Below are 19794 nucleotides of genomic sequence, written 5' to 3'. Positions count from 1 at the left end.
CGTATCTCGCGGCTTGCTCACCGGCTTTCTGAAGCTCTCTCTGCGGATGGCATTGGGGTTAGGGAACGATGTTGAACAGCCGCCTACCGCGTCTGGGCTTGCGCAGCTGGCTTAGCTGGGGCCTTCATCGCAAGCGGAGGTCACCCATCGGTTGGCCTGTCTGCCAGGCAGCAGACTAACAACGTCTGGGACAGAATCTGAGTCGGCGGACATCTGGCTTCGCATCTACCGATGCTCATGTCTCTCAAAATACCGACAAAGTACCTTGACCTTGTCATCTCCGCATCTACGCCATATCCAATTCAGGGTCTACTCTGCGACACGTCAACTACGTTCCTGCTACACTTCACGTCTGTGTCGCACGTCTGTGTCAGGAGGATCAAAGACGCATTTGGAATGCGCTGGCCATCTGATCGCACGTCGGGTCTATTCGCGGACACCCTCGCTTTCCTCAATTTCGCTCCGGACTGCCTCTCCGATCAAGAATCAGTGCTCAGGTGCTGAGGCCAGGCCAACCCTTCAAAGCTGGGCTCATGATGGGCTTTGAAACGGACGAGAAGGTGCTCGATCTTCGAGACTGTGAGTCTTGATGGCTCTCATCATGTCATCTCATTAGCTTCGTGAACCCTCTGGTCCTGATGCAGCTGCAACGCCGTCACGAGAAAATACAAGCCAGGAACTTCCCTCTGCTCGAAACGCCTGGACCCTGGCGTTCGCACGGTTCTTGCCTGACGACGATTCTTACTGGAAGTCGTCATTGCGAGATGGAGTTATTGTATAAGACCGCCAGTAGGATACGCTCCAACCGCTTCCTCCAAGTTCAAGCACTTACTACCCTCCGACCGACCAGAAATCCATATCTCTCCGCGTAACCGGCAGTCTACCCATCACCACCACCAACAATGAAGACGGGCTCCATCATCGCGGCCACCGCCGTCTCCGTCGGAGTCATCGCCCACATGGTCGCGGTATGCTCTTCGTTCCTTCCCTCCTTCGACCCTGCCACTAACGCGACACTTCTTCAGCAGAGCGGAACAACCGGCACAGACGGCGAGTCGCAAGGCCGCAACAACAGGGCGGGCAGATGTACTTGGTACGATTGGCCCTTTTGTCGAGTTTCCTGACTGTCGTTTGGAGGAGAAAAAAGTTGCGAAATGCTGACTCTTGTTCTACCCATTAGCAAAAAGGGAAAGTGCAAATGCGCCAATGGACGGCGTGACTAGAGGGCATGCACAATGGTTTCTCGATGGGAGGATCCTGTTCTCGATGTCCTTGGAGGTCAAGCAGGGCTTTGCATGAGGCGGCAGGATATTGAAAATTCATTGGCGTTGCAGGACCATTTATTTTCTCTGGAGTTGGACTATTGCATCACGGCGTCGTGTAAGACAATCGATGTCTGCTTCTCATCGCAGTCTGCAGTCTGAACAACGTATCTTCCTCTGTGCTTCAATGCCCAACAGGCCTTGAGCCCGAGTGTGAATCTGTCCGTTGTCGCGTCTCAGCATCGTGCACAGCCAGCTGTCGAGTTAGCTCCTCCCTTCTTCTTTCCTTTGTGAGACCACACCCTTCACCTTGATGCGCATGCGCTTTGGCTTTGGCTCCCAACACGTCAGAACCATAGATTTTCTTCAGGTTTCCTGTCGCGTTCGATACGTAGATCACGCGTTGCCCACGAATTGGCTTCAATCTCGATGAAGAGGCACATCTCTCCCACTTCTTCCTATTGACTGCACAGCCGCCGGAACCTTCAACGAAGCTCACCTTGAACGCGAGCAATCTAAAGCGAATGTTCTTCCGATATTACCTGCGCCAGATCTTCGACCAAAGAATTTAGTACGGGAGGCAAGAATAGGACCGATCAAAAGGAGGAGAAAGTGGAGAAGATCAAAAGTAAGGTGTAAAGTAATTTGAATCTTCATAATCGGCCGTAATGTGCATTCTTCTCTGTCGGTCTGTCTTCTCAGACTTTCATATCACTCCTTTCCGATTCTTTCCAATAGTGCACCCCTTCCTTCTCCTCTCCTCCATCTCCCTTTCCCTTCCGATAAGATAATGTTGTGGTTCAACCAATGTGTAAATATGCACAGAATAGAACATAGAACTCCTGCCACCACACGCCGCACTGCGGTACGCGGTGGCCGAGTTCATACTCGAATATGGTTTTCGTTCTCCCATTCGTTCCCTCCCCAATGCATCTATCGCCGATCAAAATCCAATCTGGTCATTCCCATTCGTTGCCAATCCGTGTCATTTCGCCAATCTAAAAGACATAGGTCTTCCTCTTCTCAGCAGCATTAAGCACACCCATCATCATCTTCTTGCGATCCCCATCGCCACGCGCAGAAGGCGTCGCCGGAGTCGGCGGCTGCTTCCAGTCGTCGTTCTCGCTGCTAGATGCCGAGTTCAATGCAAAGTAGCCATCGGCGGAACCCTGGCTGCCGCGCTTCTCCTTCATCTCCGATCCGATCGGACTCATCTTGCGACTTCCGTTGCTCCCGAAAGATGCAGCATCGTCGCGCTCGCTGGTGGGACTACCGCCAGACGAGCAGGATGCACCGCGACGAGCGCCACCGGCCTTCATCAAGCTGTCGAGAGCACGACGGCGTTGGCGGGTCGCAAAGTTCTTGCTTCCCTCCATCTGGCTGGTGGGAGCAGCGGTAAGCTCCTCCAGCGGTGGAGGTCCTCGTGGCTGGCGGATGGGATGCTCTCCGGCGCGGGCGGCTCCGGGGCCAAAGGTACCAGTCATGGGAGTAGGTGGGAAGACCGAACGTTGGGAGCCGAAGACAGCATTGGAAGAGGTCTTGGGACCGTCGCTGACGTTGGAACATGGATTGATGGCAAGAGAAGACGCCTTCTTGTGACCGCGACGGAAGGCGGTAGCAGATGGTGGCGGCAATGGCTCAACATACTCGAGCGTGGTTGGTGGAGTGCCAGCATTCTTTGGTGGTGTGAAAGAGCGACCGTTGATTGGAGTGGAGCGCTCAGTGGCTGGAGGCGAGGCGCCGTTCGGTGATCCATAACGAGCTGGTGCGAATGCGTTGGGCATCTGCTGCTGATGCTGCGTCTGCTGGACGGGGGAGAAGTTCTGGTGAGCCTGCTGGAAGTTCGGATCGACAGCGTATGTGTACCCTTGAATCGCAGCATTGTAGACAAGGTAAACTCCAGGTTGACCAGGAACCTCAATTGGAGCCGGCATCTGCTGCTGCTGCTGCTGCAGCTGAAGAGGGTAGAAGTTCTGCGAGCCCATAGAGCCCTGATGCTGGTGGTAAGAAGTTCGCTGGTTGTTGCCGTTACCGTTACCATGCAAACCCATGGTCTGTGTGGCCGCGGTGATGTTCGCAAGCTGTTGCTGCAATTGCTGCTGGCGCTGGGCAAGAAACATGCTGTGCATCTGCATCTGCTGGAGAACACTGGGATCCATCTCTTCCTGCTCGTAGACCGATGGAGGCGCGAGGACCTGTTCGGGAAGGGCGTACATCTGGCGCGCCGCGTTCATGGCGTACTGACTGGGCAAGTCGAATCCAGTGCCGGTAGCACTGTGAGGGACGGTCTGGCCGCGGACATGACCTCCATAAGTCTGATCTGCCCACTGGGAAGAGGAGATGTCGGAGGCGGAATGCTGGGACTGGTGGTAAGGAGCGGAAGCCGGGACTACTGGAGTCTTCGGCTGAGTGCGCAGACCTGCAAGCAGGTGCGAGCGGCTCGTGCGAGGAGTCGGGTTGTCGACCGAGTCCTCATTGATGGGAGCGACCTTGGGGGGAAGGGCGACGCTCAGCCTTTTGGGGTTGAGGCGTGGGCCACGTCCAGCAAAGCCAGAACCCGGGAGACCGATGGCGTTGGAGGAGAAGCCGTTGCCGGTGGTGTTGTTATTGTTGTAAGTCATTTGAGCAAGACCGCCAGTGCCAATGCTCATGTTGTTCAGGTCGTGGGATCCTGAGATGCGTAAAGTGCTGATGTCGTGAAATGCGTTGGTGGAAAAAAGCAAAAGGTGATGCGGCGAGTATCGCAGCTGATGAGACTGGCGAGAGTCTCAGGAGAAGCAGGTCGTGCGGATGCAGTCCGTAGCGGTGTCTTTCGTCGGGCTGCTAAATTAAGCCGGTCGAACAAAGGACGGTCGTGAAAATTACAAGATTACAGAATAGTAGGCCTCTTTGAAAGTCGGAGAAGCCAGTCGCCGCGACAATGAGTTCGACTCGTGTCGCAAATTGCCGTCGAAAGATGAAAAGTCCTCTTCCGAGTTTATGATAGCTGATGACCTTCGGCGGGTGTGTTGTGCCGAGAGGTGTCGCGTTGATGGAGCGAGGTGTAAAGTATTATGGTATGTGGTCGTTACAGGTCGAAGCGTGACAGTGCACGGGCGCAGCACAAGTCTCTCTTCCGGTGTGGAGGTCTCGCAAGCAGGCGTGCTCGACACGCGTTTTCTGGTGGAGACGTGGAAAGACTCGCGTCGATTTGTCTGCAGTCGGCGGTGGGTGGATCGAAGGAGGGCAGAGGAACCGGATCAGGGGCGCGATCGAGCGTGGGTGAAAACGAAGGCGGGCGGGGCGGAGGTGGTGATGGCGAATGCGACGAAATGGGATGCAAAGCGAAGTGCAACGGACGGACGGACGGCGAGCAGCAAAGGACGGTAGTCAAAGGGGAGAAGGAATGATGGCGGTGAGGTCTGGAGATTGGAAGAGATGGGGACAAAAAAGCGACGTCCGGCCGGGATGATGGATTTCAGGCAGGCAGGAGCGAGACAAGCAGCAAGCCACCTCGACCAGCCGCAGCAAGCACACAGACCACCCCAGGGCAGACCCTCTCTTCTCTCGCTTTCACAGGACAGGACACCTTAGTGCATCCGCCCCTGATCCAATCAACTCCAACACATTCATCCTCTCTTCGTCACTGCATGCATCCAATCATCACGTCCCATCCACGCTATTGATGAATGGAACGTGATGTCGAGTGCTTGGTGAATGATGGACAGACATGTTGCCCGTGCTGAACCGTGAACATCAATCCCATCGTTTCAGATGTTTCGTCCAGCCTTCCGCCGTCGCAAAGGGGTTGATCGTCGGCTTCGGGAGCGGAGCCCTGCGTGCCGCTAGAATAGAGGCTAGAGCCACCAACATCATCACGGCGCTTATTTCGTGCATGTCATTTGGTCATTGCTGGTTGGACTTGAGGCACACGACCAAACAAACGATCGTAATTATAACCACCTGTACATGACGGGAGTGTCTGACAGTGCAGTCTCCCGTCGTCTCCGGTGCAAGAGACGCGAAGGAGGCGAAGGAGGAGGACACATTATGAACAAGGGAACTGCATCACACGGGTCGCAAAAGCCTCGTCTATGTCTGCCCTAGTCGCACGGATGTTCCAACCTGCAGCTGCGCAAGACATGACTGGCCATCCTCTTCAAAATGGCTGGACAAGTGCGTGCCAATACAATCGCGAGCTTGCATGCACAACCAAGTGCTCGACCAGGGATGTGCTGTCACTGTCTGCACAGTGGAGTGTAGGTTGTGCTACGATCTAAAGAGCTATACATATCTGCTTGTGGTTGTACAGCAGCCTGCAAGCACTCTCTTTTGCTCTGCACTTCGGGGACAACTGCAGACATGCAAAACCACTTCCGGCACAGCGCAAAGAGATCCATATTCACCGGTCTAACTGGAGACATTCCCATGCCACCAGCATCATCACGGTGCCGGTTGCGAGGATGCATCCTATGCATATCAAAGCATAAGGTTCCAATACTGTTGTAGTTGCAGTATCGTGTGCTCGACCCACGCTCTGCTATCCTAAGCTGCCGCCATGCACAAATTGTCCGAACAAGTCTCTCACAAGGCACACACCCAATGCCGACATGCATCGCCAATGTCAATCATCAATCATCAACTCCAACCAACTCAACGCGAATAGCCCGTACACCGTGCCACCCTCTAAACATCCCTCACCCAACTCGCTGGCACAACGCCCTTCCCAGCTAGACTTTCAACCTCCACCCACCCATCCCCTGAATCGCCCGCCACGAGCACCATCTTCTCGCCCTCCTCCATATCCGTCTCGCCCTCCCCTCCTTTCGCATACGTATACAGCGCCACCACATGCTTGACCTTCTTCGCGCCTCTTCTCGGCGCGACAGCAGGTCCCTGCTTCTTTTTGCCCGTCGTGCTAGGCGTGTCGGAACCCGCTAGACTGACGTTTGACGCGGAGGCGGCTGCGGACGTCGGACGATCGTCGCCGAGTGGAGGCTTGGAAGGTGGTGCAGGCGGGGCGAGTTCAGCGTAGCTGCTCGGTACGAGACCCGGCACGGCGCCGAAGGAAGTAGGTCGGACTTTGATCCATCCTGATCCGTCGTCTGGTTCGACGAGGATGAAAGACTGGCCTTCGGTGATGGAAATTTCGCCTTCGCCGTTGGCCTGGTAGGTGTATAGCATTTTGCCGTGTTGTTCTTCCGCCGCGCCGCCATTGCTAGTGAGATATTGGGATGGTGGCGGTGCCATGACGCGCGGACGATTGATGGGAGGAGGTCCTGCTGCGGCGGGAGGTGGGCCGCTTTCGTCGATAGTCATGCCGGAGACGCTGCGCTTGGCGCTCGCGGCGTAGCCGGAGCTGAGGGTGTTCATTGAGCCCATGGTGTCACTCCGTTGTAGGCCTGGTGCAGCGCTGCCGTGGGAGTGGCCGTTTTGAGCAGCGGCTGGCGCGGACGCCTGGGCTTGTGCTGCGGCTTGTCGTTGAGCTTTGACGGCCTTCTTCTGCTCTTTGGTGAGTTCTCCTGGACAGTCTGCTGGGACTTTGAGCTCGCATTTCGTATGGCAGGTGAAACCACATTCTTCGCAGTTCATGCCCTTTGCATTCAGACCCCAGAGTCGATCGCCGCACAAGTCGCAACTTGTGGGGATCTTGTAGGTTTGGTTCTTGAACGTGTGATTGCGAGCTCCCACGGATACATCGCCCACTCCTGCCAAAATCGTGCTGACCTCTACCTCTGCTGAAATCCTCTTTCTCTCCGCTTCGTGTAGCGCGCTTTGGTGCACGAATTGAGACCGCACCACTTCGACCTCATCCCGCTTATCCTTGCCCTCTCGGATCGCTTGTCGTACCCGTTTTGCGCCGTCAACCTCCCGCCGCTTCATGTCGCTTTCGCGCTTGAAGTCGCCCATTTGTGCTCTTGACTTGACCAATATGTTCATAAGGAAGGTCTTGCTCATAGGGTCCGAGGCCATCACATCGTCGTCGAGCCAAACTGGTGATGGCTCGAATGCAAAGTCTGGTGGATCCTGCCACGGAGACGCATTGTGTCGAACGAACATCATACTGTCCAAAACAGGGTTGTTGCGTGGAATTTCCGTCGATAAATGTTCCAGCAGCTGCGTCGATCGAGTGAGAACTTGTGTTTCCAGCGAAGCTGCTGTCGACCACAGATTGTTCAGAGCTGCAGTCTTGGTCTCCGCCAGAGCTTGTAGGGACTTGCATAGTCAGTACTTGTCCTGCAATTCGATGCCTTCAAATTTGGTAGCTTACATCGATCAGCTCTGGAACGTACTCGTGATAGTATCGTTCCTTCTGCTTATTGGTCACATTGATCGCGATCAGGTACAAGTTCTTTGCATTCCGCATCTCGCCCTGCTGTTGCTGAAACGCAGTTTGTGCCTTTGCCTTGCCATGGTCGAAACTGCTCTCCGTCTTCTTTCTTCGGTTCTCCACTTCTTGACAGACACTGTCGTATTTGCTCTTTGCCTTTCTCAAGTCCGCATAATTCGCATCTCTTTCCTTTTCCAACTTGCTCGCGTACTCGGCGTGCTGTTTCCGCAGGTCCTCATATTTCAAGCCCAGGTGTTTCAGAGGTTCGGCCAGGGAGGATACCAGTTGGTTCGAAAATCGATCGTGTTCGGCGGCTCGATTCTCCAACGTCGTCAGTTGAACAGTCCATGTAGTCATCGAAGCGCTCTCGAGGGAACCGGGTGTAACTGTAGGAGTGTCGCCAACACTGAGGCCGCTGGTCTTCTTGGCCTTCTTCTCAAAGTACTTCTTCGCCAACGCACTCAACTTCTGGCTATATTCCTTCTCGATCGCACTTCGTTCCCGGTAGAATTGTTGCATGTCATCCAGCCATGCGATTCCACCTCCCACCCACGCATTGACTGGCTTAAAGCCATCTTTCAATTCGATCCCAAGTTGGGGATTGACTTCCAATTCAGCCATGATGTGCAGAGGAACGACAACCGGCCGTCGCTGATAAAAGACGCTCAATGCCACCACATGATCCGCTCGGTGATTTTTGTATTGGCCGTCGTGTGCCTTACCGGAAGGACGTCGTGACTGCAGTGATGGAAGAGGACCCACTTCACTGCCACGCAACATCCGGGCTTGGTCCTGGTGGGGATTGAGGCTCTGCGGGAGCCCCGCCGTCCCGTTTTCGATGGAGGGGTCTCCGAATGCATCTTCAACTTTTAATCTCTCCCACCTTCGACAACAACATCGTCACAAACAATCACGTCGCTATTCTCATCTGCCATTGTCAGACGACTCTGGTCTACATTCATTCAGCTGCAATAAATCATTGCGCTGCACCAAGCACACTCGCTCCGACAGAAAGTCAAAACAACCGGCAACCGCGCCGATTCTCACCCCACAGACCGTCGACATGTCGGACGACAAGCCAACTTCCACCGAGCCGGAGCTTTCAAAGCTTTCCATCTCCGCCGAACCCACCGAGAAGTCCGCCGAGAAGCCCAACACAACTGGCACCAACGCCAGCGCCGCCAGCTTCACTCCCGGCAAATTCAGCTGGGCCGACGAGTCCACCACACCTCCCAATGGAGCAGCTTCAGATGCCCCTGCAGCAGACGGCAAGACTTTGGACGATACGCAGAAAGATGGTGCTACCACCTGGATGTTGGGCTCGGAGGGACTCGACGAGCCGGAGTTTGATGTCAACGTGAAGCTGGCAGATCTGCAAGAAGATCCGAACAATCCTCTCTACTCGGTCAAGTCTTTTGACGAGTTGAACCTGTAGGTGACACTCAATGCGCGTCTTTCGAAGCATTTACTGACGATGCTATAGCAAAACCGAACTCCAAACCGGCCTCAAGTTGATGAATTTCCGTCAGCCATCTAAGATTCAGGAGCGCGCTCTGCCATTGCTGCTGAAGGAACCCGCTACGAACTTCATTGGCCAATCGCAGTCTGGTACCGGCAAGACAGCGGCCTTCGTGCTCAACATGCTCCAGCGCGTGGACCTCTCCAATTCCAAGCCACAAGCCATTGTGCTCGCTCCAACACGCGAATTGGCCAAGCAAATCGCTGCAGTCGCTACCCTTATGGGTGCCATGCTGGAGGGTAGTGGTCTGAAGATCCACGAAGCTATTCCCAATGTCAACACACGCAACCAACAAGTCGATGCTCAAATCGTCGTCGGTACTCCGGGCACCGTGATGGAACTTCTAAAGCGTCGCCTGCTCGACAGCCGCAACATCAAAGTCCTCACCCTCGACGAGGCCGACAACATGCTCGACCTCCAAGGCATGGGAGATCAGTGCAAACGCATCAAGCAGCAACTTCCCAGGAACACGCAAATTGTCCTGTTCTCCGCCACGTTCCCCGACATTGTCAAAGGCTTCGCCGATGTCTTCGCGGCCAATGCCAATCAGATCACACTCGAGGTTGAGAAGCTCACCGTCAAGGGCATCAAGCAAATGTACCTCGACTGCAAGAACGACGAGGAGAAGTACTCCGCTCTGGTCAAATTCTACGGTCTCATGACCATCGCATCGTCAATTATCTTCGTCAAGCGCCGCGACACCGCTGCTGAGATCGAGCGCCGCATGACTGCAGAGGGACACAAGGTGGCTTCGCTCACGGGTGCATTGGAAGGTGAGAACAGAGATAAGGTCTTTGCTCGTTTCCGCTCCGGCGAAGCCAAGGTGCTCATCACCACCAACGTCTTGTCCCGCGGCATTGACGTGCAGACTGTGACAATGGTCATCAACTACGACATTCCAGAGACCGTCGATGGTCAACCTGACGCCGAGACCTACCTCCACCGTATTGGTCGCACTGGACGTTTCGGACGCACCGGCGCTGCCCTCAGCTTCGTGCACGACCGTCGTAGCTGGCAGGCTCTGATGGCGATCTGCAAGCACTTCAGCGTGGAGCCGACCAAGCTCGACACTACCGATTGGGATAATGTCGAGAAGCTGCTCAAGCAGGTGATGAAGAACTCGCGCAACGCCGTCTCCATGGACAGCATGTAAAGGGCAGGAGGAGCGTATATGGTTCGAGAGTGTTCAGCTTTGAGAATCGACGATTATGAAGAAGAAAGGAAACGATCAGGCTGAGCAGGGCGCATTCGGCGCAAGAGAGACATGAGGCATTGCGAATGGCTCCGGAAAAAGGATTTGTTTTGAGCGGCATTGCACCAGCGCACCCACTCTGATACCCAGCAGGATGCATCAAAGGTAGTTCAGATACCTAATGAAAACTTCGAGAAGACATGAGTGGCTTTCCGCTGGGATTCTCTGTGAAGATATGTGCCTGTAGTCTGCTGCCGCAAGCCTCGGTCACTGGATCCGTTCGATTTACTGTTCTATCTGTAGGTCGAGCACACAGAGCCCAACGACTGGCACAGGGGCTACGTGGAGTTGCATCGCCCGCTTACAGCTTGCTCTGTAGACCCGACCCATCACCAATCTCCTTCGCCGCACGCTCACGAAGCTCCTTTCGCAACAGCTTTCCAGACGGGTTCTTCGGCTGTTCGCATTCAAAGTCAGCGTCGTCCATCAATGTCACACGCGTTCCGCCAAGTGTACTCACAATCTCCTTGACCAATACCACACCGCCGGTCAAACGCTTATGCCGCGACACTCTCTCCGCCATCCACTCTGCGATCTCCTTCGGCGTCGCCTTCGAACCTTCTTTGACGACCGCGTACGCCCTCGGCGCTTCATCGCCATTGATCGTCACGCCCACAACAGCCACATCGTCGACCTCCGGATGATCCAGCAGTAGTCCCTCTAACTCCGCCGGTGCCACTTGCAGGCCCTTGACTTTGATGAGCTGTGTCGATCTATTAGCCTGAGTTCGGAATCGCTGCAAACTATTATTCTCACCTCCTTCTTGCGATCCACAATCCACAGGAAACCGTCCTCATTGCGATAAGCAATATCACCCGTCTTCAACCACCGTCCCGGGGCGAACGTCTTGTCCGTCTCCTCGGGTTTACGCCAGTATCCGACGCAGATGTTGGGTCCGCGCACCCAAAGTTCGCCGCGCTCGCCGATGGGCACTTCCTTTTCGTTGTCGTCGACGATTTGAGCTTCGACGTTAGGGTTGAGTTCGCCGACGGCGCCGCTGAGGGCTTCCATGTCGGGTTCCCAGCCCATGGCGGAGCAGGTCACCTCGGACATGCCCCCTTTAAGATAATGTCGTTAGCATAACTCCACTTCTATGATGGCCAGGACGTAGCCTTATTGGAGGGGATAGACTCACATCCCTGCTTGACCTTGACTTTGCCCTGAAACTTTGCCTCAAACTCGGCGGTTGTCTCTTTGGCGAGTGGTGCCTAATCATCGTTAGCGATCGAACGCAAGGCTCCCCATGGCGTAGCTTCAACTCACAGCGCCCGAGCCAACCTCTTCCAGTGAGCTCAGATCGAAACTCTTGACTTCCGGTCGTTTCGTCAAAGCGACGACAATCGGAGGCACCGCAGATAAGCCCGTGACCTTGTACTTCTCGATCCACTGGCACAGCGTGATGAGATCAAACTTTCGCATCAAGTACTGGGGAACGCCCATCTTCGGGTAATTGATGCCAGCATAAGTCTGTCCGTAAGCGTGGTACATCGGCAGGAAAGCAATGCCTCGCGCTCGCTTTTGCCAGTCCTTGTAGTCGCTCTTCAACTGATACACGTAGATCACCTGCATGCAGTTGGCGACGTAGTTGTAATGCGAAAGCTCGACGCCTTTCGGTAAACCAGTCGTGCCGCTCGAATAATTGAGGACACAGCACCTGTTCATCTGCTCATGGGTCTTGAACTCCTCCCACTTGAAACTGGCGCCGTCTTGGGGAGACGCAACGAGCGAAGTCCAAGACTTGAGGCCGCCTGCGCCTTGCGCCTTGCCATCGAACGCTGGGATGCCGTTGTCGAAGGAGAACACTCTATCGAGGGGCAGGTCGACCTCCTTTGCCGCCGCGAGTCCGGCATCGAGATTGGCTTCGCCGACGATGAAGAACGTTGCACCGGAGTCCTTGAGCTGGTATGCAACCTCGCGAGCCACGTAGGTAGGATTGGCACCCGTGAAGATGCCTCCCGCCATAATCGTTGCGAACTGTACGACGCTGAAAAATATCGTGTTACCGCTGAATAACAGCAGGCGGTCACCGGGCTTGAAGCCGGCTCTCTTCAACCCCACAGCCAGTCGTTTGCTCCATTCTCGGTATGAATGCAGGGAGAGGTTGTACTCCGGTTGCTCGCCATCGATGATCACGGGCTTGTCATCCAATTGCGCCGTGGCTGACCCGAATCTGGAAGCGTGTCAGCGTGTTGTACAATGTCTGCCTGGAAACGCCATTGCCGGATGTGAAAGGCGTCTCACAGGTATGTTGGCAGGGAGCATGGCGGGATGTCCAAATGCCATCTTGATTTCCAAGGCATCGCGGCGGTGTTGAGAAGATAGTAGTCGAGGCTTGATCGAGGATACCGCTTTTACTCCGGAATGATCTTGAATCTGGATATCTCGGAGTCGATGTTGCTGGACATATCTTCGCTCTTTGATCCCGGCTAAGCATGGCCGGAGATACCACTGCAAGACGGCCGAGGTGTATGCATTTTCGTGGGGTTCGTCAAGGATCGACCGAGGGCCCCAGATTTCCTTGAAGCGGGCCGCATTAAGTTATGCTCGCGTGGTGTTCCCGTCCTGTTTCTCGCAATTCACGGTTCGTGTTCACATTGTGAGTCGCGATGCAGTACGCGTGCATTGCCGCGAGCTGTCGACGTTATTGTCGACGCTTGACGTTATGTGGTGTAACGGTGAACGGCCGTTCGTGCCAAGGCTGGAAATTGCATGGTGGCCAACTATAGGAATGCCGTTGGTGCAATAATGAAAGGCCGATTGGTGATATGAATACCTGAGAACGTTGACATGACAGTCAGGCAACCGACATTGCCAATCAGAGTGCCTTCCATTCATTGCGAGCAGAAGATGAAGATAACTTGCAGGTGTATTCTGTTGGCAGGAGCCTTGGAAAAGTAGTTGAGAAGATCGCCCAGAAGCACGCAAGCTGCAGTATGAACAACCTGTAGACATGGAGCCTCGCCTAGTAGTCAGACTCGAAATACAGCGTGTTGGCACATCGGACGGATCACCGTTGGTGGGCGTCAGGGGGGTATGTCTAGGGTCGGATTGGCTAACTGCCTTGCAATCCGGCCATTAGCCTGCGGACAAGAACTGGACGGTGACCCGTCCGATGCGCCAAGGTGCTGTAGGCTGCGTGCTGATGGTAGGCTCATGAAGTTCATGCCGTGGCTCGTATTTGCAGGAGCAAACATTCGCCCTGGTCAATGCAAAAGTGTCGTGCGACATAAATAGATTCTTCAACTGCTGACACGAAGGAACATGGGCAGAATCCATAAACACGTCACCGACATGACTCGCCGACGGTCCGCAGTGAACTGACGATGCCAAAACGTGCTCAGCATCGATAACCGAGGACAGAACGCGTGAGGTCTTGGTGCCATAATGCCAGACTGGGAATGTGCAGACAGCCATGCCGGACTCCGGGCGGAGCGCGACGTTGCGCGAGCGTTCAGCGGCAATGCAAGTCGCATGCCGATAAACGTTCTTCATAACAGCTATGGCGATGTAGCGAGGAGCCAGACTCGTAGCGGAAACCGAATCGGGGCGACGCAACTGCCACGGTATGCATGCGTCGTTTGAGTGCTGAACGCGGGGCGCTTCGCGTGTCTCCTCGCTCGGCGCCAGCCAGTGAGTGGAGATTTGTTCGTGGCGTAGGAACGCCTGGACGCACGGCGTGTGTTACTCGTGAGGCATTTGCGGACTTTGAGCGAGGCTTCACATGATGGTACAGCGCTCGATTGTCAGCCACGAGAGGATTCCATTGATGGGAAGTCAGGCGTGCTCCTTCGTACATCATCATTCAATAGGTACTTTGTGATGAACGACGGGATGAGAAGGTTTCTGTACTGTACCATCATTGATCAACCCCTCGACCGCCCCATCTCCCCAGAGACCCTGAAGATCTCAACGGCCAGGGTCCAGCTGTCCAGTGGTCCACAGGTCCCGGTCGTGCTCTGTCGGTCAAGAAAGACGATGGAATGAAACCACCGCTGAACTGGTGAGATGGTGGCCATCGTACGATGTTCGCACGCATCAGTAGTGATGAGGTGGACGAGAGCAGCATCGAACTGCCACTTGGCCCCTACAAATCAAGCTTCCCACTATCGAATGAAGCTGCATATGCAAAGCAAGAAAGCGAGCACGCACTGCATCGTTACCTAACGATGCAGTGGGATCAACGCAGCACTGCATAGACTCAGAATCAGATAGGCCACAGTCGCAGTCGCAGTCGCCTTTGCATGGCTCTGGTCCTGCCGCATTCACAGCGATGACAACACTCTCTCTGCTGTTTCAGGATCGTGCTAGCGGCTCACTGCAACAGCAAACACGAGTGAGCCGTGATTACTGTGGTCGTCCGCCGGATGGCTCGCTCCACCGCGGGAGTCCAGTGAAGAGTTCTCGCATATAACAACGATTGTGAGACGCGGAATGGTGGGATGCTACGATCCACCATGGTGATGATGGAGGGGTGACTTGGGGTATTATGGGAAGGCATCCGCGTCCACATTTTGCAACATGTGGAGCACATCTATGCAGGACCCCCGCCTTAGTGCTGCATGCAAGGGATGGCGATACAGCTCCGATGCCAACAGCCAACAGCCAATTACACGGCTCTGGTCGAGATGGCCATGCATATCTTCCCACCATGAGAGAACACGGACACGGACTGACCGAGAGAATACGGGGACGAAAGTTTCGTGGTTGCCGTCACAGCAACGATTGGCAGGTGCACTAGAAACTAGTAACGTCAGCCGTCCGCGCGCGTGTCGCTTGTTGAGCTCAATTGGGACACAGGAGAGAGATTGGCGGCGGATTCATCGGATCTTGGCTGGGACTGCACTATTGCACGAAACTTGGAAGTACCTCTTTCGGTCAGTCTGGGCTGAGATTGGCATTGTCCAATGCGTGGCAGCTCGCACAATCATGCCGCGGGAGCAGTGTTCCTCGAGTATTGTGCTGAAGATACCTACGATACGAACACGATACGATATCATCATCACGAAATGCGTGCTCGAGATCGACTCCAGCATTGTTGGTCATGCTGTACTTATTATACGACATACCCATGCATAGCCTCGTTGTCGGCGTGGGCAACCAGTGGTCCGACGAGACGAAGCTCCGCAGCAAGCTCATTTATTGTGGCGCTGCTCGACTAGGAACCCTCGTTTAGCCTTTGACGCTAGCGCACGCTGGTCGGGCTTTGTCTTGGTTCCCGTCCCTCTAAGATGAGATGAGCGCAGCGCTTCCTTCTGAGATCTGCCTCCACCGCTCGCCAGGACCACCACCACCGGTCCAAACGACCCTCCCCTCCCCCGCCCTTCTTCTCCTACTCATCATCATCCCGCCCGGGCACGTCGTGTTGCAGGCCAGCATCCGTTTGTGCCGTCGTCTTGGCCAGCGATCTATCCAGACGCTGCCGTCCACTCTTTTTGACACTGGTACACCTTCGAAAACACATCCTTCACAGTCTTTACTTCTGGACTCTGCACTGCCGCTCACTGTGCCTCCGACTTCCCTGCCTGGTGCAGACTTCATCTACTCTGTATGGACACACCATCCGACCGCTCCGGCGCTTCGAGCGTATGCTGATACCGTGTCTAGATAATTTTGTCGACCGCGCCGCAATTTCCACTTCCATTGGCGCCATTCATACCCTTCGAGACGATTCTGCCTGCGCCTACTGCTCCTCTTCGATGAGTGAAGCAACCGATACTGTACAACCTCCGACCCGTCCCTCCTCATCCTCGATTCCATCCTCTGCGGAAAGGCGCAATCATGGCTGAGGTCGCCATGTCCGGACAAGCGCGGTATTCGGACAACATGGGCAGCATGTCTTCTCCACCGCAGATCGATATGATCCCGAATCCAAGATTCGTCTTTCCGATGCAATCGCAGGATGCGGAGAGTGTTGGGTTCCGCACACCAACAGCTTCGTCTCGCAGACGACCAATGTCGGTTCAGCTCAGTCCGAATGCGGAATCTCATCCTCGGACCGCCGGTCTCAGACACAATCGAGGAGTCTCTGCTCTACCCAGCTTCAGCTTCAGTGCCACTGATGCTTCTGGACTACATGAAGAGCAGCCCGACGTCATGCAAGCCACGCCGCGTGGAGGTCATAGACGACAAGTCAGTGAACTTGTCGGCGGGAAGGGCGTGTCCGGTGTCATTAGCTCGAGTCCGGGCAAGACCGAGTTGACACCGTCAACAGCCATTTCAACGACAGCCAAGCCTGGCCACCGACATCGCCGATCAACCGCCATATCTGGACACGAATTGAGCCATTTCATGTCACCACCAGAGGCGCAGCCGCGGTTGAGCAGCAGTCTTCCCAATACGCCTTTGGAGCATCCTGGCAATCTCTCGTCAACGGCGGTGACTCCGACAAGAGTGCAATTCGACGAGCCGTCCATGGCCGACTCGCCCACCCGGCCGTCGTCCAGACCTCGGGTAGAATTTTCGGATAACGTCGAGTACATCCCACGTCCCCTATCGACAATATCATCCGAGACAGAAGGTTCCATGTCTACCATTCGCGGGCACTCTGTTAACAACAGCATTTCCTCCATGTTGAGCCTGAGCACACCCAGTCCGCCCTCGGCGCGATCACGGACGACTTCCTTGGGAACTACACTGGAGAACGGTCCATGGTGCGCCCCACCCTCATCTTCACCTTTCCGTCGACCAGACGCGAGAGAGGGTGAATGGCTCAAAGTCAGCACTTCAGAGGGATTGCAGGATCGTCCACGCTCACAGCCAATCCTCAGCTCTCCGAAGCTCGCATTCGTTGTCGATGATGTTCTGCGAAAACCGCGTGCACCTCAAAGGAAGAGGCAGTCCCTCGGCAACGCTCTTGGCTTTGATCGCCGACGCAGCGAACCTGTCATGGCCATGCATGTTGACGAGCCCTCGCGTCTGTCGGCCCTGTCCCTGCAGGAGTCCGCACCGGCAGTCACCGCTTGCCAGGGTGAGAGCGATGCCGACCAAGACCGGCGATCCTCGACGAGACGTATCAAGGATTGGGCCGTGTCGAAGATTTCCAGAAAGTCGAGAGAAAGCTTCAAAAGTCAGTGCGACAACAGCTCGGTGTCCATCGACTCGTCCACAACAACGAATGAGGGCGTCGTTCCCACCACTCCGCCAATCGAGGAAATGCCGGTGGCGGAGACTGACTTGGACGCAGTATTCAACCTCGAAGTTGAATCCGAGCCACCCGCAATTACTCACGTGCCCTCCTTTGTCGAAATGAAGAAGCCAAACCTGACGCAGCGAAGCAGCTTTCCATCTCCCGACACTGATGACTACGGTACCATGCTAGACTTGGACGCGGCTCTGGGACCGTTCAACACGTCCTCGCTGGGCTCCCAGCGACCACGACGTGGACTCCATTCAAGCCGTGGTGTCCGCGAATTTGGCGGCATGGGAGGTCAGTTCGCACCCAGCCACAGCAGGACATACAGCGCACCTGCCCTGGCTGCTTTCGACCATGGTAGAAGCTCGACGCCACCTCAGGCTGCTATGGCAGATGTGTTCGAGGAAGAGGAGGAAGACGAGGCCGCTGCCAACCGCATGGTCCGACCAGACAGCCCGCATGCTTGCAGCGTCGATGATCATTCGGCATTGGGAGTTCACCTCGTTGAGACGGCAGATTTTGCTCTCACGGACGTCACCGCGACGCCAAGTTTAGACGACGGCTGGGAGATTCCCGCCTCGTCATACTCAAGCCGGAGTCCTCATCTGTCAGCACCTATGCTCGAGCGACGCCCATCATCCATCATCGAAGATACCATTCCCGAGGAGTGCAGTCCAGTCGAGCCCGCAATCGTCGAGTCCTACGAAGAGCCCAGAGCGTCTTCGCTTACGAAATCATCCGACAGCAGTGAAGCTTCCACTATTTTGGGAGCACCCATTGACATACTAGCTCTGCCTGTTGGCCATACCTGCGAGAAGACACACGAGACGTACAGTTCGTCGGCATTCTCCTCACCGGATTTCAATCGCCGACAGAGCTCATTCGACACATCTCGCGTCGGCACATCAGCATCCTCCATCACGGACAATCGCACCATGAGCTCTTACACCACCCTCGACCACTCGCATGAAGTCCGCGGGTCTGTCGACGATGTTCCATCCCTGACCAGCAGTCGCTCCACCATGTTGAGCATGCTGCATGCGAATCTGTCGCGGCGCGATGTGGGCGGCAGTCGGACACCGTCGGTTAATTCGAGCTCTCAGAACTTGGCCTCTGCACAACAGCGCAAGCGTTCTAGCATTCACAGCTTGTCGCAATTGATGGGAGGAACGTTTGGTTCCCGGTCGACCGGAACCGAAGATGGTCGACCACGAACGTCGATGTCTTCGGCCTTGACCGCAGGTCCCAAGAAGAAGGAGCATCGGCTCAAGAAGCTCATGTTTTGGAAGTCGAAACATCGACAATCCGGCACCTCGACTTCAACATAGATGATAGCATCTCACCGGCAGCACGGACTACACAAGTCCGCGCCCATGTTTCTTTTTACGACATACTTAATTGACGAGCGTTATGGCATTTCCCAAGGTCGCATTCGGCGACTCACGAGCAAGGGAGGAGACGACGTTTTCTGTTGGATGAGGCACAACCATTTCACGTACGAGAGAGCGGCGAGGAGGAAGGCGTTGACATTTGGCTGGAGTTTCGAGGATTACGTAGACGGGAAGAAGTTCACGACTTCGGGCTGATGGGAAGGGTATGAGTTTTCATTTCCATGCACGGACGGGCGGACTGGCACTTTTACTCATGGTGTCTTGAAAGGCAGGCATCAGTCGGAGGAAGACTTGATAGGAACTCGCCACGAGCGATGTGGACGCACAACTAGCATACATAGAACGCAATTGATGAACCATTGTGTTTGCAGAGTCCTCGCAATCGATCTCTCCAGCGGCATGGATCGAGTCCTTCGCATGACGAAGTTTGTAATGACCTAATGATCGTAAACGTGGGAATGACACTTATGACGATGTGCTCATCTAGGCATGCCCGAGCCAGGAGTTGATACAAAGCGGAGCACAATCCGAGTGTAGTATGATGTACTGTATACATGATCCCGGCTCGTGAAGTGGAGATTTTGATTGGGAGGGCCGTGTAAAAGGTCCCACCCGTGAACGCGTGTCCCACGGAGGGTTCAAGTGGTATGTATGATGTATTCACGACCGATGAACACAGCTCCACGCCGTGGGATGTTCTCGCGTCGCTACAGCGCTATCATCCGGATTGCGAACAGCCATTCGTTAAGCAGAAGGGGTCCCTCTTACGTAGATCCGCATTCCAACGTCAAGACCGGTCCGTTTCAAGCCGTCGAAACAGTCGTGATGTCGTCGCGGAGAGACTCCGGCTACTTGAGGTCTCGCTTGGCGGTCTGCCGATCTCAACCTTGAGCCCTCCCAAGCACTGCTTGGGGTGGAGTGTGATTGG

General features: G+C 55.1%; 6 protein-coding genes across 6 annotated transcripts; 3 read left to right on the top strand and 3 right to left on the bottom strand.

The window, feature by feature from the left end:
- Positions 1–1897: 1897 nt before the first annotated feature.
- Positions 1898–4661, bottom strand: MYCGRDRAFT_107136 (uncharacterized protein; the record flags this gene model as incomplete). Its single annotated transcript, XM_003856179.1, has 1 exon — positions 1898–4661. One exon carries the CDS (start codon positions 3911–3913, stop codon positions 2261–2263), a length of 1653 nt encoding a protein of 550 aa, XP_003856227.1.
- Positions 4662–6189: 1528 nt separating this feature from the next.
- On the bottom strand, positions 6190–8287 carry MYCGRDRAFT_102352 (uncharacterized protein; the record flags this gene model as incomplete). The annotated part of the gene is made up of 2 exons (XM_003856178.1): positions 6190–7457; positions 7513–8287. Coding segments are annotated over 2 exons (1947 nt in total), but the record flags the coding sequence as incomplete, so codon positions are not given.
- A 263-nt stretch (positions 8288–8550) lies between these two features.
- Positions 8551–10244, top strand: MYCGRDRAFT_65923 (ATP-dependent RNA helicase; the record flags this gene model as incomplete). Its single annotated transcript, XM_003857376.1, has 2 exons — positions 8551–9003; positions 9056–10244. 2 exons carry the CDS (start codon positions 8636–8638, stop codon positions 10242–10244), a joined length of 1557 nt encoding a protein of 518 aa, XP_003857424.1.
- A 400-nt stretch (positions 10245–10644) lies between these two features.
- MYCGRDRAFT_107133 (uncharacterized protein) lies at positions 10645–12720 on the bottom strand (the record flags this gene model as incomplete). Its single annotated transcript, XM_003856177.1, has 6 exons — positions 10645–10740; positions 10804–11046; positions 11100–11401; positions 11479–11551; positions 11607–12513; positions 12585–12720. The coding sequence occupies 6 exons, from the start codon at positions 12641–12643 to the stop codon at positions 10645–10647; spliced, it is 1680 nt and encodes a 559-aa protein (XP_003856225.1).
- Positions 12721–13824: 1104 nt separating this feature from the next.
- On the top strand, positions 13825–14308 carry MYCGRDRAFT_78463 (uncharacterized protein; the record flags this gene model as incomplete). The annotated part of the gene is made up of 2 exons (XM_003857377.1): positions 13825–14129; positions 14198–14308. The coding sequence occupies one exon, from the start codon at positions 13913–13915 to the stop codon at positions 14066–14068; it is 156 nt and encodes a 51-aa protein (XP_003857425.1).
- A 3504-nt stretch (positions 14309–17812) lies between these two features.
- On the top strand, positions 17813–19237 carry MYCGRDRAFT_102345 (uncharacterized protein; the record flags this gene model as incomplete). The annotated part of the gene is made up of 1 exon (XM_003857378.1): positions 17813–19237. One exon carries the CDS (start codon positions 17862–17864, stop codon positions 18801–18803), a length of 942 nt encoding a protein of 313 aa, XP_003857426.1.
- Between the last annotated feature and the right edge of the window lie 557 nt (positions 19238–19794).

The sequence above is a fragment of the Zymoseptoria tritici genome, chromosome 1 (assembly GCF_000219625.1).
Source record: "Zymoseptoria tritici IPO323 chromosome 1, whole genome shotgun sequence".
NCBI classification, from domain to species: Eukaryota; Fungi; Ascomycota; class Dothideomycetes; order Mycosphaerellales; family Mycosphaerellaceae; genus Zymoseptoria; species Zymoseptoria tritici.
The sequence above is the reverse complement of the archived record's forward strand: the minus strand, read 5'-3'. Positions and strand labels throughout refer to the sequence as shown.